The sequence below is a fragment of the Ciconia boyciana genome, chromosome 2 (genome assembly GCF_034638445.1).
Source record: "Ciconia boyciana chromosome 2, ASM3463844v1, whole genome shotgun sequence".
NCBI classification, from domain to species: Eukaryota; Metazoa; Chordata; class Aves; order Ciconiiformes; family Ciconiidae; genus Ciconia; species Ciconia boyciana.
The window spans coordinates 9,355,723-9,372,985 of NC_132935.1; the positions used below are offsets into that span (position 1 = coordinate 9,355,723).

The 17,263-nt window shown below is 47.6% G+C and overlaps 1 protein-coding gene across 1 annotated transcript in view; it reads left to right on the forward strand.

The window, feature by feature from the left end:
• Positions 1-2,214: 2,214 nt before the first annotated feature.
• The window catches only part of KCNQ3 (potassium voltage-gated channel subfamily Q member 3), a 210,114-nt gene continuing 195,065 nt past the window's right edge, over positions 2,215-17,263 (forward strand). The window contains exon 1 of the mRNA XM_072851158.1: positions 2,215-2,570. Within this exon, the coding sequence (XP_072707259.1) occupies positions 2,215-2,570 (356 nt within the window). The remainder of the gene's footprint in view (positions 2,571-17,263) is intronic.

Sequence of the window (17,263 nt, forward strand, 5' to 3'; positions counted from 1 at the left end):
CTTCCTAGCCTCCCACAGCCCTCCTTGGGAATACAGCTATAAATGACATTCAAATGATGCTGATAGATGTTAGCTGAGCAGGGAGCAGAACGCCTGCATTCCTGGTGCCACGCTCGGGCCAGCCACTTCTTGCTGATAGTGTCATGGAGATCTCAGCTAACCTGACACCGGCTGCTGACGCGATAGCCGTGTGGGTGAGATACTGCGCTGTCTGCGCACATCTGCTTGTGGACAAATCCCTCGGGGTTGCAAAGGTTCAAAATCCGATAGTGACTGAGACGTATTAATGCTGGAGCTTGCAGAGCTGAAGGCAGCTGTGTTAGCTACAGACTGGGAGGGGAATGGTAGCAGAGGGGAGCTCCAGGCTGTGAGAGCCAATTTTTTTCTTCTTTGGCACTGAATCTGCTCAGTTGGGATCCTCAGGGAGTCCAAATAGCAGAGGGGAAACAGCCCTTCTTCCACCCAGCAATGCAACGGCAGAAGTGTCATTTCTGAGTGACCTGGGACATCTCCAATAGTGGCCTATAGTTTGGTCCAAGGTAGTATGGCCCCTGCAGCCCTGTGGTGGGTCCAAAAATCACCCTTTCCATTTGGTGTCCTTCCCGGTGTGTGAAACAGGAGAGGGACTGCTCAGATCATAAAACCCTTGGGGAATGGAGCAGCAGCAGCTAGAGTAGGTGGCAAATCTGCTTCTCTTCTGAGTCTGGAAGGGCTCTTGGGTGTCTTGGCATCTCTTCAGGAGATACCAGGAAAACTCCCCCATCTGGAGGAGGAGGACGTCTCATGAAAACAGCCAGCAATCTGTAAGACTTTGTCTTTAAAAAAAATTTTATTATTATTATCTGGTGAGAAAGAAAGGCTCGATTAGACCCTTTGTATCCTCCCAAGGTGTAGCTATGCGGATGCTCAGCCCTGCAGGCAGGTTTTTACTCAAGAGCAGCTCTAAGAGGAGAGGGGATATTTCTAGTGTGTTGTGACAGAAATCCCAGGGCACCAAGGGTGCTGGCCACACAAAAGCTGTCTCTTCCCATCTTCCTTGCAGCCAAAATGACATCCCTTCAGGACTTAGGTCCGAGACTGGACTGGGCTGCTGGTACACACGCTAAAGCGGGGCGGAGGGAGCTCTTAGGTCCGCGGTCAGGGCAGACCCCCCCGCCCGGGGCTGCAGCTGGGCTCGGGCCCCGGCGCTGCTCCCTCGAGGAGCCACCCGCGCTGGGGACCGCAGCCCGGGCTGGGGCAGAAGCAGCATCTCCCGCAAGAGACCCGTGCAGAACGCTGCTCCCCGGCGGGGCTGGGGGCTGCCCGGGCGTGCTGTGTGTGTCCCCCCCCAAACCCCCCTCCGCGGGCGGAGGCTCAGGCTCGGCTCGGCTCGGCTCGGCTCGGCTGGGCTCGGCTCAGAGCGAGCCGCATCGGCCGGCAGCGCCTCCAGCCGCCCACCCGCCGCCTCTCCCGGCATCCTTCATCCCCAGCCTCCGCTCCTTCCTGCTCCGGCGGTGAAAGCAACCCCCCGCCGGGGGCCGGGGATGCCCTCCCCCTCCCCTCCCCTCCCCTCCAGCCGCAGCGGGGGAGGGGGGCTGTGATGCTGCAGGGGGATCCCCGGGTGTCGAGCGGGGTCTCCCCTTCCGCCGCCTGCCGGGATCTCCCCGCTCGGCGCCGGCGGCCCCAGCGGCGGCTGCTGGGGGCTGGCAACCGGGGGGGCGGGTGGGGGGCAGCCCCGTGGCGGAGGGCCGGCGCCGGTGCCCCACGCACCGTGGATGACTAGACACCCGGGGCTGGGGGAGCGGGGGGCGGGCGCCCGGCTATTTGCTGGCTGCATACAATGGGCCACTCCCTAACGTGAGGGCTGGGGGGGAGGCAGGAGCTGGGAGGAGGAGGAAGAGGAGGCGGGGGGGGGGAGGAAGGGGCTCGGGCATCGGGCTGGTAAATAAACTCCGCGATGATTTCCCTCCCTTGCGCCGGCCCAGGTGCCCGCCGCGCTCCTGCCTCCCCGCTGCCCGCCGGCGAGGATGACCTGACGGGGATGTGACTGCCTCCCCCCACCCCACCTTTTTCCCCCCCCCTCCCTCCACAGATATATATATACACATGTATATATATATAACTATATAAAGAAATCGGCTGGGGGGGAGGGGCGGGGAGCTCGGATCATGGCCTTGGGGCTCCCGGGGCTGCCGCCGCCGATCTGCAGCTCGCCTCCGGGGCCCGGCGGCGACGATGGGGCTGAAGGCGCGGCGCGGCGCGGCGGGCGGTAGCGCGGCCGGCGGGGCGGCGGCGGCGGCGGCGGCGGCGGCGGCGGGGGGACGGCGAGCGGCGGCGGGCGGCGTTGGCGACCCCGAGCAGGGCTCGCTGGCCCTGGGCACCGGCGCCGACCGCGACGGGACGCTGCTGCTGGAGGGCGGCGGGAAGGAGGAGGGCGGCAAGCGGAGCCCGCCGGGGCTGGGGCTGCTGGCGAAGACCCCCCTGAGCCGCCCGGTGAAGCGGAACCACGCCAAGTACCGCCGCATCCAAACTTTGATCTACGACGCCCTGGAGCGGCCCCGCGGCTGGGCGCTGCTCTATCACGCCTTCGTGTGAGTACGCGGGCGCGCTGCCCCCGCGGAGCGCGGAGCGGGAGCGCGGAGCGGGGCTCCCCCGGGGGCGCGTCCCGGGGCGGCGGGGGCTGCCCCGAGGGGATGCGCCCGGGGCCACCGTTTTGCTTTCTCATTCTCGGCGGGGAGCTCGCTCCAGCTCCGGGGGGGGGGGGGGGGGGGGGATGGCAGGGGTCTTATTATGGGGTGTGCTGCTGGGTGGGTTTATTTATTTGTTCATTTTGTGTCGTCGGGTTTTCCAAAACGAGCAGCTTCCTTTAAGTCCGTGTCTCTCTCCTGTATGTGTACCCGCCCTGCCTTGGAGCGGCAAGCCCGAGCCTGTGTCTCTTAGACCCTGGAAAAGGGATGCCAGAAAGACCAAGCTCTGAGCAGTTTTAAGGCTGGAGGTGCTTAAGGGGACACTGCCGGCTTCAGCTCAGCCTAGAGCATTGCGTGCGGTTCAGCTAGCTGTTGTAAACCCCGCGTGAACCGACTCTTTCAATAGTTGAAGGTGTCAAATGAAAACCATCGGGTTTTGGTCCAAGAAGCATCACCCTGCAGTGCATGAAACCCGAGCATTGCAGCACTGTCAACCAGAAACTTAACCTGGCCACAAGCCAACTGAGGCAAAACAAACCCATTTTGTGGCCCAAAGGTGACAGGTCAAGTTAATGACCACTCTTTTGCAGTCCTAAAAATTCCGTTCCCTCAAGTTTTCATCAGGAATATCGAAGAAATAAATCTGTTTACAGCATACAATGGAGTTGGCAGAGTCCTATTAAAATAAATCTGGTTTTTAGTGTTGTGGAGATGTTTGAAAACCCAAGGGATTATCAGTGATCATGGTGTTACTGTTTTTCTTTAATGCTATAACGTGTACAGAGCTCTACGTGACAGAGGATTTAAGCAGTGATTTCTGAAAATTGGTTTATTTGCCAAAGACAAAGTGCTCTAGGCTGCGTGGTCTGTGAGCCTGAAGCTGGATCTTGGGAAGTCCTGATCATTAGTGTAGTCCTTGCACTTGCAAATAAACACCTTGAGTGTAGGGCTGTGATTTTACCTTCAGGCAAATTTCTCGTTGATGTTTGCAGGGATTTAGCCCTGGGCGAGGAGTAAAAGGCAGCGCTCACTACTGAAGTGCTGCTGTGTACCACTCACTCGTTGCTGCTCCCCTCTTTTCAGGGTTTTCATAAAGTGTGTCTTGGGACAAAGGTTCCTGCTTTCCAGCTTAATTTCTGTAAAAGTGTGGACACTGGATGTCGTGATATTTTTTCACTTCTTTCGCCCCTTTTTGCCATAGGAAAACTTGTGCTAGCAGCAGGGAGCGACAGCATTTGGGGTGTGTTACGCTGGGAAGGCTCTTTGGTACGGAGCTGGCTGTTCGATCGTGCTCAGCATTGCCTAATGCTGCTTCTCGTTGGGGAGAGCCACGTCTGGATGGAGGGGCACCCGTTCATCCTGCCTTGGTCAACCTTCCCCACACTGCATAAGTGAGGCTTTAGCGCACGCCAGAGCGTTAGGAGCACTGGGCATCTCTCTGTTTGTGGACAGCTGTGGCAGCTGGGTCAAGTCCATGCCTGGGCTTATGTCTGGGTACAAGCAATAGGACAGTGGATGAGTCTAGAGAGGCTCAGGCGAGCTGAGAGATTCACATTTATTTGCAATGGTATAAGAATTTCCAAGTTACAACATTCATTTTAGATAGCTTGCTTAGATGTGTGGTTAACCTTAAGATCCTCATGCAATATGGATCTTAGAATGGGAAACAATTCAATATGTTTGTAAGGTTTGATCCTTCTTAGGAGTGGACCTGACGCTCTATGTGGCCAACTTCTCTTTGGTGACTGCTCAGTCCTGCAAAACTGAGGTGTGAGTCTGACCTGCTCCCACAGAAGTCAATCACAGTCTTGGTAAGACAACCAGTGCCTAATTCAACAGTAATGAAAAAAACACTTTTAGGAGTCCTTTATCCTTAAAGGAAGTAAAGTACACAAGTCCTGGTCTGCCAGCCCAGCACAGATATCCCGTCCCTTCTCAGGACACCCAGGGGGACTCAGCAGTCCAGGGCTGCTGTTGGCCACACTGTGTTTCTGTTCAGTCTCAGCTCCTTCAGTAGAAATTGTGGGCTCTTACTTCACTGTAGGATCAAACCCTACAAAAGAAATCTGCCGAAAGTGGTGGAAGAGTGTGCTGAGATCTTGCTGACAGGCTTCAGAGCTTGTTCATGCGACTGGAGAACGATGACCTGCTCGAGAGCAGGAGTAGTGCCATGGGGAAGCAGCACCTAAGTCGATCTCCAGAGTCTTTGTTCTTGCTTTCATATGAATTGTCTTTTAACCTTTTTCCTTCTGAAAAGGAGTCTCTCTCATGTTGGAGGTGCTGCTGTGACACTGCGTAGTGCCATTCCAGCAGTCCTCCAGTGCTTCTTTTCACACTAGAACAGTTTACACTTTCCCTTGGGTAGGTGAGAGATTGCTAGCCTTTCCGTAAAATCTACAAATTTGATGCTGTTTTAATTTTCAAGAAAAGTCCCATTTATCTTAATGACATGTTACACTTTGTCTTAATCTTCTGCGTAACTTTGCAATAAATACGATGCAACCGAAATTAAGAGTAAGAAGGTTGCTCTCATATACAAAAAAACAGAGAATAAACAGCTGAGGGCCAAAAGGGATTGCAGCGCAGGTGGATGTGATGAACTCCTTATAGATCCAAGCATTCAGAGGTATTTCATGAAGAGATGATGCAAAGGACTCCAGTGTTGTGTATACCCCAGGATTTAGGAGGTGGGAAGCGGCTGATGGAAGAGGGTTGCAACTTTCAGGACACGCCGAGGGTGTTGTGTGGGGGCAGGAAGGGGCTTTGCAAAGGGCTTTGCAAAAGCTTGGGATGCCAGAACTTTTAAAAAGGTGGTACAGATGGGATCCCGTTAAATCGTACGGTGATGCCCATATGGCTGCAAAGGGGTCATGATCCTTTGTGTATCTCACTGTTACAATGTGCACATAAATAAGGTTTGACACAGTGCCTGTTGTAAACGCTCACTTTAGTTTAGGTGGGGTTAGATCTACTGAAATGATTCAATCTGTTGAAATAATTCAATGAGAATGCATAAACGTGATCAGGCCCTATCAAGCCCTAGGGACAAAGATGCAGGGGAGAAAGGGAGAAATTCCTGATAGCAATTTTAGTGTTCAGCTTTCACTGGTAGTGATTTACGGAGAGTGACATGAGATATTTTCCTTGTGATACTTCCTCCTCCCTTGTTCTGCACAAGTGAGTCTGTCCAAGCCTATCCTTATAGCAAACAGAGAGGTGATTTGGTCCTAAAGAAGCTGACTCTGTTTCCTTCACCATCTGAAAACATTTATTCTCTGGCAGCTCTGCTAGACGGGAGGTTTACATAACACCCATGAAGTTCCCCTCTGCCTAGGACACCAGGGTTCACAGACTTCTTGGCAATATCTTAATGGCATAGTTGGTAAGAGAAAATTGATTTTCCCATGAAAAATTTCACCTCTGTAAAGCTAAACTCCTGCTGAATATTTTCAGTAAAAAAAATAAAATAAAAAAAAATCTAGTTTAAGCTTTGAGGTTTTTAATTTGGAAATGCCTCTTGGGAGTTGCAGGTCAGGCTACAATCTATCCCTGCTCTTTTCTGAGCTAGTCTCCCTGTAGGTATAACTGCTGTTCCTGTGATGTATTGTATTTTCCTTTGAGTTAGGCAGCGCAATATATCGCAGGAAACCCCTGCGGTTGTGCCTCGTGGGATGTGTACTTTGGCCAGGGAGACTGGGTCGAGACCTCCACGAGCCATCCAAATGCTTTATTTATGCACAGAATGAAAAATTGAAAACAAGTAAGATTTTGATTTTCCAGTTTATTTTTAATTGTAAGCACAAAATATTTGGTGGATATTGGACAGAATCCAGAAAGGTAACAAAATACAGATCAAGTTTGCAATTGCAATGTGTGGAAAATTTTCAACCTGACTTAAAGAAAAGAGAGGCTGAAGGAGGGGTAGCTAGGAGATATTCTTATTTTCATACCATCCTCTGAGACGACTGCAGCCTTTACTTTCATGGAAAAATAAGATGAGGAAGAGGCTTGGGATTAGATTTGCTTTTTTGGGAAAATGTGCAATATTGGCTGCACTCTGCTGGTGTAGATGACCACGGCGTACCTGCTGATGAGAGAGGGAAACCATGGGGAACACTTGAAACCCTTCCCTATTTGCCGTGCCATTCTTTCAATACCACTTAATACCTGGAATAAAAAGAGGAGGCACAGTCATGCGATCCATCAAATCGTCAGTATTTCTGGGAAGCACCGGCGAGCACGTCTTGCATGACTGATTGTGGGTGGGTTGTTTGCGGAAAAGAGGGACTCGGGGAACAGGCTGAAGACTGGGGACTTTCCATTATGTTCCTCTTTGCCCTTCGGGAGATGCTCCGTAAGATGCGCTGATGCACCAGCCTGTGTCCGCCATCTGGGGTGAGATGGGAACAGGCTCGCGGTAAAAAGAAGGGTAAATATGAATCCTTCCTTGGCCTGTTTGGCATGGACTTGTCTCTAAGTGAGTCCCCAGAGAAGCAGAGCAAGCCTGGTCCATTAGCAAGTGCCCTTTGCTTATGTGTTCGCCAATATGAGTTCTGTTTTAATTATTTATGCTAATTCACCGTAATGCACGGATAAATATTCTGCAGTATACTTTGTAAAAAATAATGAAGTCTTAGTCACTGGAGACCTCACCGCACACCTCTGCTATTGCATCTCTGTCAAGGCTCGTGGAGTCCGCCCTGGGTTTGCGTGTGGTTTAGCGAGATGCGACTGTATCATCTCAGCTGCTGGGATCAGCCGGCATCGCAGGCTGTGGTCACCGGCTGCCGAAAGCTGGGGTTTGCTGGTAGGAATGAGAAGGGGCAGCAGAGCCTGGGGAAGCCACAGGCTGTATCATATGAGTGGCTTGCGATCCCCAACTGTAGCTTCAGAGTCGCTTCAGCAGCTCGTAGGTGCCCAATGCTTGTTTATGCACCCGAATAACCTCTGAAATTACAGCCATGGCCCTTGGGTGGCAATAGGTGTGTTTTCACCTACAGCCTCACGTCTCCTTGCTACGGCATCGGTGCCGACAGCGAGACCCACTCCCGCAGCGGGTACCCGTGGGTCGGGTCGGTCAGCCCGCGCGCTCGGTGTTGCCATGGCTACGCTGCTAACTTGCCGAGTTTTGGTGCTGCTCACGCCTGCTCGATGGGCTCGCAGGAGCTGCAGACGCACGGCTGCCTGTAGCGCAGGTGTGTGCCTCAGTGTCCCCAAAACCCCTGGGGACGCAGGTCCCTGAGTGCCCTTCTGCAAGTGCAATCCCCCACTCACAGCACGCGATGCAGCCTCGTCTGGATGGGCACCGAGATCCACCTCAGCCGGCGATGCACGAGGTAGGGCACGACATGCGGGCGAGCATCGGCGCTGCCAGCGACAGCAAACACTCAGCAGCTGGTCTTTCGATGCTGTCAGCTTGGCCCAGGAATAAGCCCCTCAGAAAGAAGTCGTAGCCCCTGGTGTAATTTCTATAAAACTGAACAGTCCCAAATTTTATCATTTTGATGAGGGGTGATACAGCAAAGCCCCTCCAGCAGCCAGCAAATCGTGTCTTTCTTCTCTTTTGAGAAACTTGGTAGTGAAGAGTAGCCTGATCTCAGTGCCACCTCAGCAGTCCTGGAGGCATCGTCAGTGGTAAAGCCCAGGACTAGACTTATTGCAATATCTCCAGCACAGCAGCTGGGAGTCTGGTTGGAGGTACCACTCGGTTTGTAAAAGCCATCTCAGTTTGTTCTTGTGCCTCTCTTTGCTCCTCGCAGCAAACATCAGATCATCACAGGGCATAGCAGGGTCTGGACACCTCTGGGTCAGCTGCTGGGTGGAGAGGCCACATGGGTTTTACTTCTTGTTTTAATCTGAGATGGAGCTTAGGGAAACGTTTAAAAAATGAGCAGGGAGAGACTTTCCACACCCATTTTTACTCATTTTGGTGCAGAATGTAGAAACATTCAAAGCAAACTTAATGAAAAAAAAAAGTAACTAAAGACTATGCATATTAACAGCTGGATTAAAAAATCCTCACATATATATAATGCCAACTATATAGCATTGTATGCTTGTGTGTGTGTAAGTGAAGACGCAGGTGCCCCAGCAGTGCCTGCCTCTCCCAAACATCACACCAAAAGCTGCTCACCCGGCATCTTTCTGTTCTTTCTTTGGGGCTCCCTGTCTTCAAACATCACTTGATTAAATCCTCTTTATTCATAGCTTAGCCAATGTACAGACCTGTGCATGTATGTAGAGCACAATTCTGTACTTCTTGGTCAGTAAAAAGTCCTTTCCAGCATTGAGATGTACGTGCAAGGTCAGGTGATGGAATGCATATTCAAGGACAAGGTCTAGACTTGAGTAATTTGGATCTAATTTAACAGCTGTAAGAAGCTTTCCAAATAAAATCAGTCAAGTGAGTGTTAAGATAATTTATATCTTGTTTAGAAACATAATAGATTGGTGACCTTAGTTATAGCTAGGCAGCTGGGTGGTTGGGTACTGCCATGATCAGCCTTGCAAGGCATAAATAAATAATAAAGTTTCTTCTTGTGTTTAATAATGCTATTTTCCCTTCTTCTGCATGGAACTTTACGGAAGGAATGGAGCCACAGAGACATTGCATCTGCTATTGCTTCTGGCAGATACTGTATTAAATGGGATAACTTAAATATTAATAGCTTTACAAGGAGTATGGTCCACAAGAGCCATTAAATATATGCTGCCTTCTGTCTTAGGATGATAGCTGGGAAACTTAGCATTTTCTGTGGAGAGAGGGATGTACCCAGGGATATTTAGGTTCATGGTAGCCTACTTTGGCAAAAAGCACTCTGGGAGAACTTTCAGGCTGGAAATCTGTAAATTGCCTTCCCCAGCCTTAAGCGAGCAAACTACTTAAGGGCATGTTTAACTTGGAGCAAGTGAAAAAGGTGGCACTGATGTCAGGAGGAACCTATCCAAGGTGACACTGAGGTAATCCAAAGCAGAAGAGTGACTGAGATTTGGTGGAAAGCAGCACTAGGTATCATCATCTTCCTCTGCACAACCAACTTGCTTCTCTGCTTGGGCTGTGTGATCCTCCTAAGCTACAGTTCTCCACAGGATCCATCACAGGCCTTCATGCCTCCCATACCTTAATAGCCACCTCTGGTTATAGTCACCAAGACAAAACCTTGCCCTCCTTAGAGGTGCTGCCTTTTACTCATTTGTGTGGGTTTTAAAAACCGTGCTGAAGTGGAGTTGCATATCTTCAACACTGCTAAATCCCATTTTGGAGAGATGCTGAGACCCTGACATGAGAAGCATCCAGTGTCTCTTGAGGTGGCATGTGCTTTCACTTCCTTCTCCTACATGCATTAATCTTGCCAAAGTCTTTCCTAGTTTACTTTTTCTGGGTTGCTGGTACATGGTAGTGGAGCATTACATGTCCATCGTATGGCAGCGGTAGTGGAGGAATCCTAATCCCGTTTGGGCTGGCTGTTGCCTTTGGCTTCCTTTGACTTTACAGACTTTCTTTCATTTTGTAGGTACTTGCATCTTGCTTGTCCTCCCTGTTTTCAGAGTTGTTGCCGAGAGCTGTATGGATGTGTTTTGCATTCCTTTGCCAAGCTGTATTAGTTTGTGATTATCATGTTGACTCTCCAGTAGTGTTTTTTAATTCCAGATGCTTTTCATATCTACTTTCTTCTGTCCTTACTGGTGTTTTGATTACCTTCCAGATTAGTACCTCGTAATTTTGTTAACATTCAATTTAATTCTTTTTATAGATCATTAAGGAAGCACTTAATAAGACCAGAACTAAGAAAATCCATTCAGCATTTCACTAAATAACAACTTCCCCCCTTCCTGGTTAATATGATATCATATGTTGTGGCTTTATTTATAGCTCTGAAGCCAGTTTTTAATTTCATGTAATTTCTCCCAGTCATCTGAATTAATACTAGAACTAAGATTTTATGAGACATTGCACCTATGTCAAAACAGCAAATGTTTCCTCATTTCTTTTTGTTCAAACATGATTGTTGGGCTATGCTTATCTTTTTAGTTCAGTGATATGCATTTAATTGTTATCTTCCCATCTCAGATTTTTCATGCTTTCGACGTGGTAAGTGTGTAGGTCATATAACAAAATAATTCAATGATGTTCCCAGTCCTGTCCACCACTAGAGTAGAGCTAAAGCAATGCTGAATATTTAAATGCCCCGATCCATCCAAGTCCTAGTTCTTTTATATTTTATAGGAGCCATTAGGTTTGGGTTATACCTAACTTCAGGTGAAGGACAGAGATGTTAATCCTAAACCAGAAGACTCTTTACAGGGCATTCCCCACTGACAGTAAATACAGAGAGTCTAAAATTTTCTGTTTTCAGCGGGGATGGAGGAGAAGCAAGTGCAGCTGTTGAGGGACTGATAGTGAAATCCCCAGAGCACACGGTGGGGAGCTGCCCACCAGGCTCTCAGCAGTGCAGCATCAGCTCTGCTTATCTTTGTTCCCCTCCTGCCTCTCCATGCACCACTCAGAGCATTTATGAGGAGGGATTACACCCTGAGGAGGGAAAGTCAAGAGCAGCTGATTGAAATTGCAGGGGAATTAATTTAGGAAGGTAATTACAAGAACTGGAATTTGCTCTTCTACCTTTGCTAACACTGCTGCTCTTGTGAGACATGCTGGAAGAATTTCAATGCACACAACTGGCCGAGGCTCCCTGATCAGACCTCAGACACCATCTGCGCAGTGGCACCAGATGCATAGGGCCACGGCTCAGGACCATCCTTACACTGCAGATATGGCAGCAGCTTTTCTCATGCCTGGAGTAGTCATTAACTACGTCCAGACTAATCGGCAAAGCCGTGCCGGGGCTGTTCCCGAGCAGTGGCACACACTGGCCAATAACACAACATTGCCGGATGACCCGTGCCGTGGTTTTCGTCTGAAACAACTAAATGACTGGGCACAGATCAAGTGTTGCTGCAGACCCAGGGTCACTCCCAGCAGGACTCTGCGTGTTGCTCCTGCTTTGGAGGCAAGTGAGGTCAGTGATATGGACACTGGTCACGCCAGCTGGCCTCATGGACAGGGAGCAGGACTGAGCACCTTTGGGTTACTAGAACATAACGACATAATCGTTGTATGTGAGACCTTACCAGTTAGAGGATATCCTCCTGGGTCTATGCAGAAAGCCACTCTGCTTTGGGATAAGACCCTTCACTTAGATGAAGACCCAAGAAATCTTACCCTGCTGAAATAATACAGATTTCACCCTATGTGTGTGTCCAATAACACATTTTATTTTCTATACCCTTTCCTCTTCCTGTTCATGGGACTTTGTCAAGGCTTTTGCCTTTTCTGTTTCAACACTCCTTGTGCTGATCAAACTCCCATGGAGGTTCAAATACTTCACCCCCACATCTTGGCATATTAACAAAAGAATAGTTTTTTGTAGTACTAATCCAGGAGGAAGAGCCCACTGAGCATTCATTACCAAACCTGTTATGATGTGTGTAAAACACAGGAGAAGATATTACTAGTTGTGTTGTTGCTGATTTTTGGGCATTTCTCCCGATTTTGTCTCACTCATTATTGTAGATGTTGCTCCATTACCTTGTCAGTCCTGGGTGCAATGACACTGCGCAGAGGTGGGGTCTGGCAGCTGCACGCTCATGGCAGTTTCTGCTCTCAGAATATGGCATTATCACATAGTGCATTCTCAAATACGCTACTCTCTTCATTGCTAAATTACTAAAAACAACTGGATTTCCCTGCTTTTCCTCAGGGCTTGAGAGGCTGTCTTTCAACATTCACAATGGGATCCATCCATCTAGCCCCTTATCGGAGGTAGCTGTCTGGACTCCTTTTATAGCTGCTGAAGAAAAACAGGAAATAGAAATTTCTGGAGTGCAATTAATCTCATCCTAAAGACGATTCTAAAATAGGTGAGATTAATCACCTCTTGCAGTGCCTGAAACTTTTCACTCACTACAAAGGAGATCTTGGGTGACTAACTTGAATTTAGGTATCTACACTGAAAACACCTGAGGGATGGAAAACTTTTTGCCTGACCTGAGGGGCAGGACTCAAAGCCACATTAAGGTAACTAAATTTAGATATGTTCATGTACGGTTCTGTGTGTGCAATAGGTATTTAAGTCCTCTTTATAGTCAGTGGAGATCTAGTCAATACAGTTAATAGATTTTATGGTGCAATTCATCCAACCAGATGTAGGGGTCTGCTTTACAGGGAGATAAATCACAGCTTCAGCTCCATTGAGCAACTCTCCATTGTCTATAGCAGGAGCTGAGGTGACTTGATGTCTGGTAAATGTCTGCAGTAAAAGCCAATTTCAGACAGATAAGTCCTACCTCTAAAGGTAAGAGGAATATGACTCTTATTATTACATAGGCTTTTATTAATATTAGGCTCAACATAAAATTCTAATTCCTTTTCCTGAAGAGCTGTGCATATGTGGCTGCTTATTATCGCAGGCCATGACAGGCCTACAGTCATCCCCAACATTACGCCAAAAAAACCCATGATGGTGTAGTTGATGTCCTCAGTTTCATCATCCTACTTATGCTGCTGATTTCAGTAGCTTTCAGATCTTTCCCTAGTTGGGATTCTTGAGTTTACCTTTCCACCTTCCTTTTGTTCTCTGGTTTGCTATGGGGTCTATCTCCCAGAGCCCTCCCATAAATTTGCTCTTGATTTATAATCATAATTGCAGTTGATCTTGAGGTCATGCTCAAATCCAGACTTAACTACATCTTGTACTGAGCTTCAAATCCAAGGACTGTGATTGACTCTATTTTCCCTCCATCTTCTTGTGGCCATTCGGGATTTACATGGGCACAGGAGTTACTGTGGTGGGAGTTTGCCAGCAGCAGTCCTGCTTTTTCCTATTCCTGAATTTGTGTCCATTTGCATTGCTCCTCCTGTCTCCACCACTCAAAATTAGCTTCCCAAATCAATGAACAGACAACACTGCTTTCTAGAAGGTGCCTTTTAGGGGCCAAAACCCACTTTGTGAGTGGCTTGGACATTGTCCTTATGAAGCCTGTAACAAATGTAGAAGGTCAATTTGAATGGCCTGGGCTGAATGAGGATGATTGTGGTGGTCATTCATAGGCTTAGACTGTTTTTTATGGGCTATATTTTTCTCTGTAAAGCTGGAGTCGTTGTAGATATGTAAGCACCATTCAGTATTTTAGAGAGCATACTCACTTCCATACACCAGCTGAATCAGTAAACTAGCATAATTGAACCTAATGCTGAAATCATCAGAGAACTGTACAAAATTTGAATGCATGAAAATGCCCTGACATAAAGAAGCGTCTTTGGGTGGTGGTGTATTTCTTTAACAGCTGCTAGTTTGTGTTTTGCTTATTTTTGCAGAAATACTGAGCCAGCAACCTCTTTTAGTCATGTCAGTGCAAATGTAGAGTAAATCTATTAAAGTTAGAAGAACAATTGGATTTGGCTGCTGTACCACAAGCTTGTTCTGGACCCACTACAAAATCTTTTCATTTTTTACTGATATTCTGCTAGTGCCAGAGGCCAAGGTCAAGATCCTGCACCTCTGGTGAGGTACTTCCCTGCCACAACAAACTTGCCCTCCCAATAAGGCAAGGCAGCTTGAGGAATGGGGTAAATAGGAGAGATGGCGATCCCCTGGCAAGATAACAAGTGAGCACCAACCTGTCCCAGAGCTGCCAGTACTCGCACCTTGGTGTTCGCGGTTTGTTTCCTTCACGTTGGGAGCTGGCTTATATAAGCATGCAGTCTTTCCTTCCTTCCCTGCTCCCCAAAGTGGAGAGAGGATTTTTCCTCCCTCATAAATGCAGTTATTTACTTAACAAATACAGTTATTTAGTTAACACATACAGTGCAGATAAGCTGGGGAAGCTGAGCAAGTAAAGCATCATCTTTCTGCCCATTTCTTGGTGTACGTCGTGTCTGATGTTGGGGCTGTAGGAGGGAGCTGACAATTGCAATCATAAAACCATTTAGTTTGGAAGGGTTTAGAGGCCTCCAGTCCAATCCGCAGAGCAGGGCTCACTTCAAAGTCAAATCAGGTTGCTCAGGGCTGTGTCCGGTTAAGTTCTGTGCATCTCCAAGATTTGAACTACTTTATATAGTGAGCAGTGATAGATTTGGTTGCACTTCACAGAATATGTTGTTTTACGCATTTCTCATAATGAGCAGACTTCTAGGCCCAGAGTCATGGAGAGTCTTCTTCCCTCCCCACTCCATTCAATCCTGAATATGCATGGACAGAAGTGAGATGTAACATCTGGACAGAGATGCTGGGCAGGTCAGCACACTGTGGAGGAAACAATCCTCATATTAACCACAAAGCTGCTTGCCGCTAGGCTAACTAGCACCAATGTTGTCTATGTTTGGAGTACTGACACTGGGAAATATTAGGGGTAATCTTTAGTGTAATCAATAGAGTTAATGGAAAATAAGAAACCTTTCCCAATGACTTCTCAATTTTTTTACTGACGTTGTCGTAATTTGGCATTTCCACCAATTTTTTATCTTTCAGAAGAATCATTCAGTCTTCACTAATTTATCTCTACTCTACGATTCCTCCTGTCTTTCTCATCTCTTTCTTCCTGTCCCTTCCTCACTCAATCCCATCTTCTCTGCTTCTTTTGGTGGCATTCATCACCTCACTGCTGAAGGCACCCATCACTGGATCATCCAGCTGTGCTTTTTGTGCAACCCCTCATCCTTTCATACGTTATGGCACTATGACAGTAGAGTTCAGTCTGACTTAAATTCAGTTGACCTAAGTGCTGATAGCAGGTTGATGGAGCTGACATGACAATTTGTCTCTTACCCAGACATAGCTGTATTTACTTTTTGATCTTTTTAATTTTTGTAACTTACTGGACTTTGACATTGAGTTGACCTATGTCAGCATTAAGATTGTGCCTCGAATTCCCTCAGAGTAGGGACTCAATAGGAATTACTTTGTCCATATGGTGCAAGGTAGTTTAGGTGCAGGAATTATCTCTGAATCACCTTGTGTTTTATCATCATTAGTGTTTCTTTTTTGGTTGCACAGCTCCCTGACGTTGAATTTGGCATCCGGCGGTAAGGTACTCCCTCTGGACCAGCCTGTGACTTTGGGCACAGCCCAAAGTTAGAGTCCTTACGCAAACATCATCACTGTAGGAGGAGCTCTTAGCGTTGTTGTGATTCAGACCCACACAATTCTGAGTCACTGCTCCTGATCACTCTTTGCTCTAGGGGTGATGGTAGTGTTAGGGAAAGAGTGATTTATTGATGACCTGTGTAGGTAACAGATTTCTTGCGGTGACTCAGCTGTTCTCTCCAGAAAGAGGGAACGTGAAGTGGAGGTGGACACCCATCTCTCTTCCCAGAAAGGGTACAAACTGAGCTAATATCTGTCCCTTGAGTTTTCCCAGACTCCTGGTCTAGTGGTAAGGAGGAAGGGGTTTAGGAGGACCACTTACAGGCCAATCCAAGACTTGCGTGCTACTTCATACACAGCCTGAACCACACCTGCAGCCATTGCTCCCAGAGTCGAGATGATAATACAAGGTCCTGGTTTGCAGCTCCATTTGCTGCCAGTGTTGATAACCAAGAAAAATAAAGGGTGGGAGCTCCTGATGTAACAATGAACGGACAGCAACTTTCTCTAGCAAGTGAGCATATAGGCAGGACTGAACGCTGTGAATCTGTGAATCGCCACATTCCTCAGCAAATGGGATGAGAACACAACATTGCTCCCAGAGACCAAAGCAGGACATTATCACCTCCAAAGCAACATTTTGCTGGAGACCGTAGAAAAGCTCTTCTGTTATAGAGTAATGTCTTACAGTTTTCTGGAAACAGTAACTCTAAAGAAAACATTATTAGGATGAGTGAAGAGATTTTGGGCAGATGGAAATGCGTCAGTGCTCGTCTTCATTGGCGGTGCTTGTTTTCACTTATTCTATCATGAGTTAATTTCCAAGCAACTTGAAGTAGATAATGTGTTTATAAGCATTAATCTGAGTGCTCCATCAGTGTTTGTTCCAGGCTATGAAGACTGGGAGTTTCTGTTATAGTGGAGGGCTTTTTAATTGCATAAATGATGATATAGCAATGGTTGGAAGATGATGCAAGATAAATTCAGGCTATAGATAAGGTATAATAGGGGAGCACAAATCTGCTGGAAGAATTTGTGCAAGAAATTATCGATTTTCCACTTGTCATTTTTAAATCAAACTTGGAGAATTTTCCAAAAGACAGCCGTAAGCTGTAGCTTAGCTGCAAAATACGCGCTTAAATCAACAATTCTGTGTATTCTTGACTGGTGATTAAGCAGGACTTTGAGTTATAACTAGGAATATGTTGGGTTTGGTTTTGTTTGATTTTAATTTAACAACAGATAAGCAAACGAGTGACAAAGTAATTCAGGAAAAAGAGATTCACTTTTTTCTTAACTGGATTGTTAACATCATAATGTAACATAGCATAAGTAGTAGCAGTAATAGTAATTGGGCTGGGATTCTTAGGACTAAATGTAGATGTCTTCCCTGTAAGTGTCTAGATGTTGCCGAGTCATTTCAGTCTCCTCAGTTGCCAGTATAGATCACTG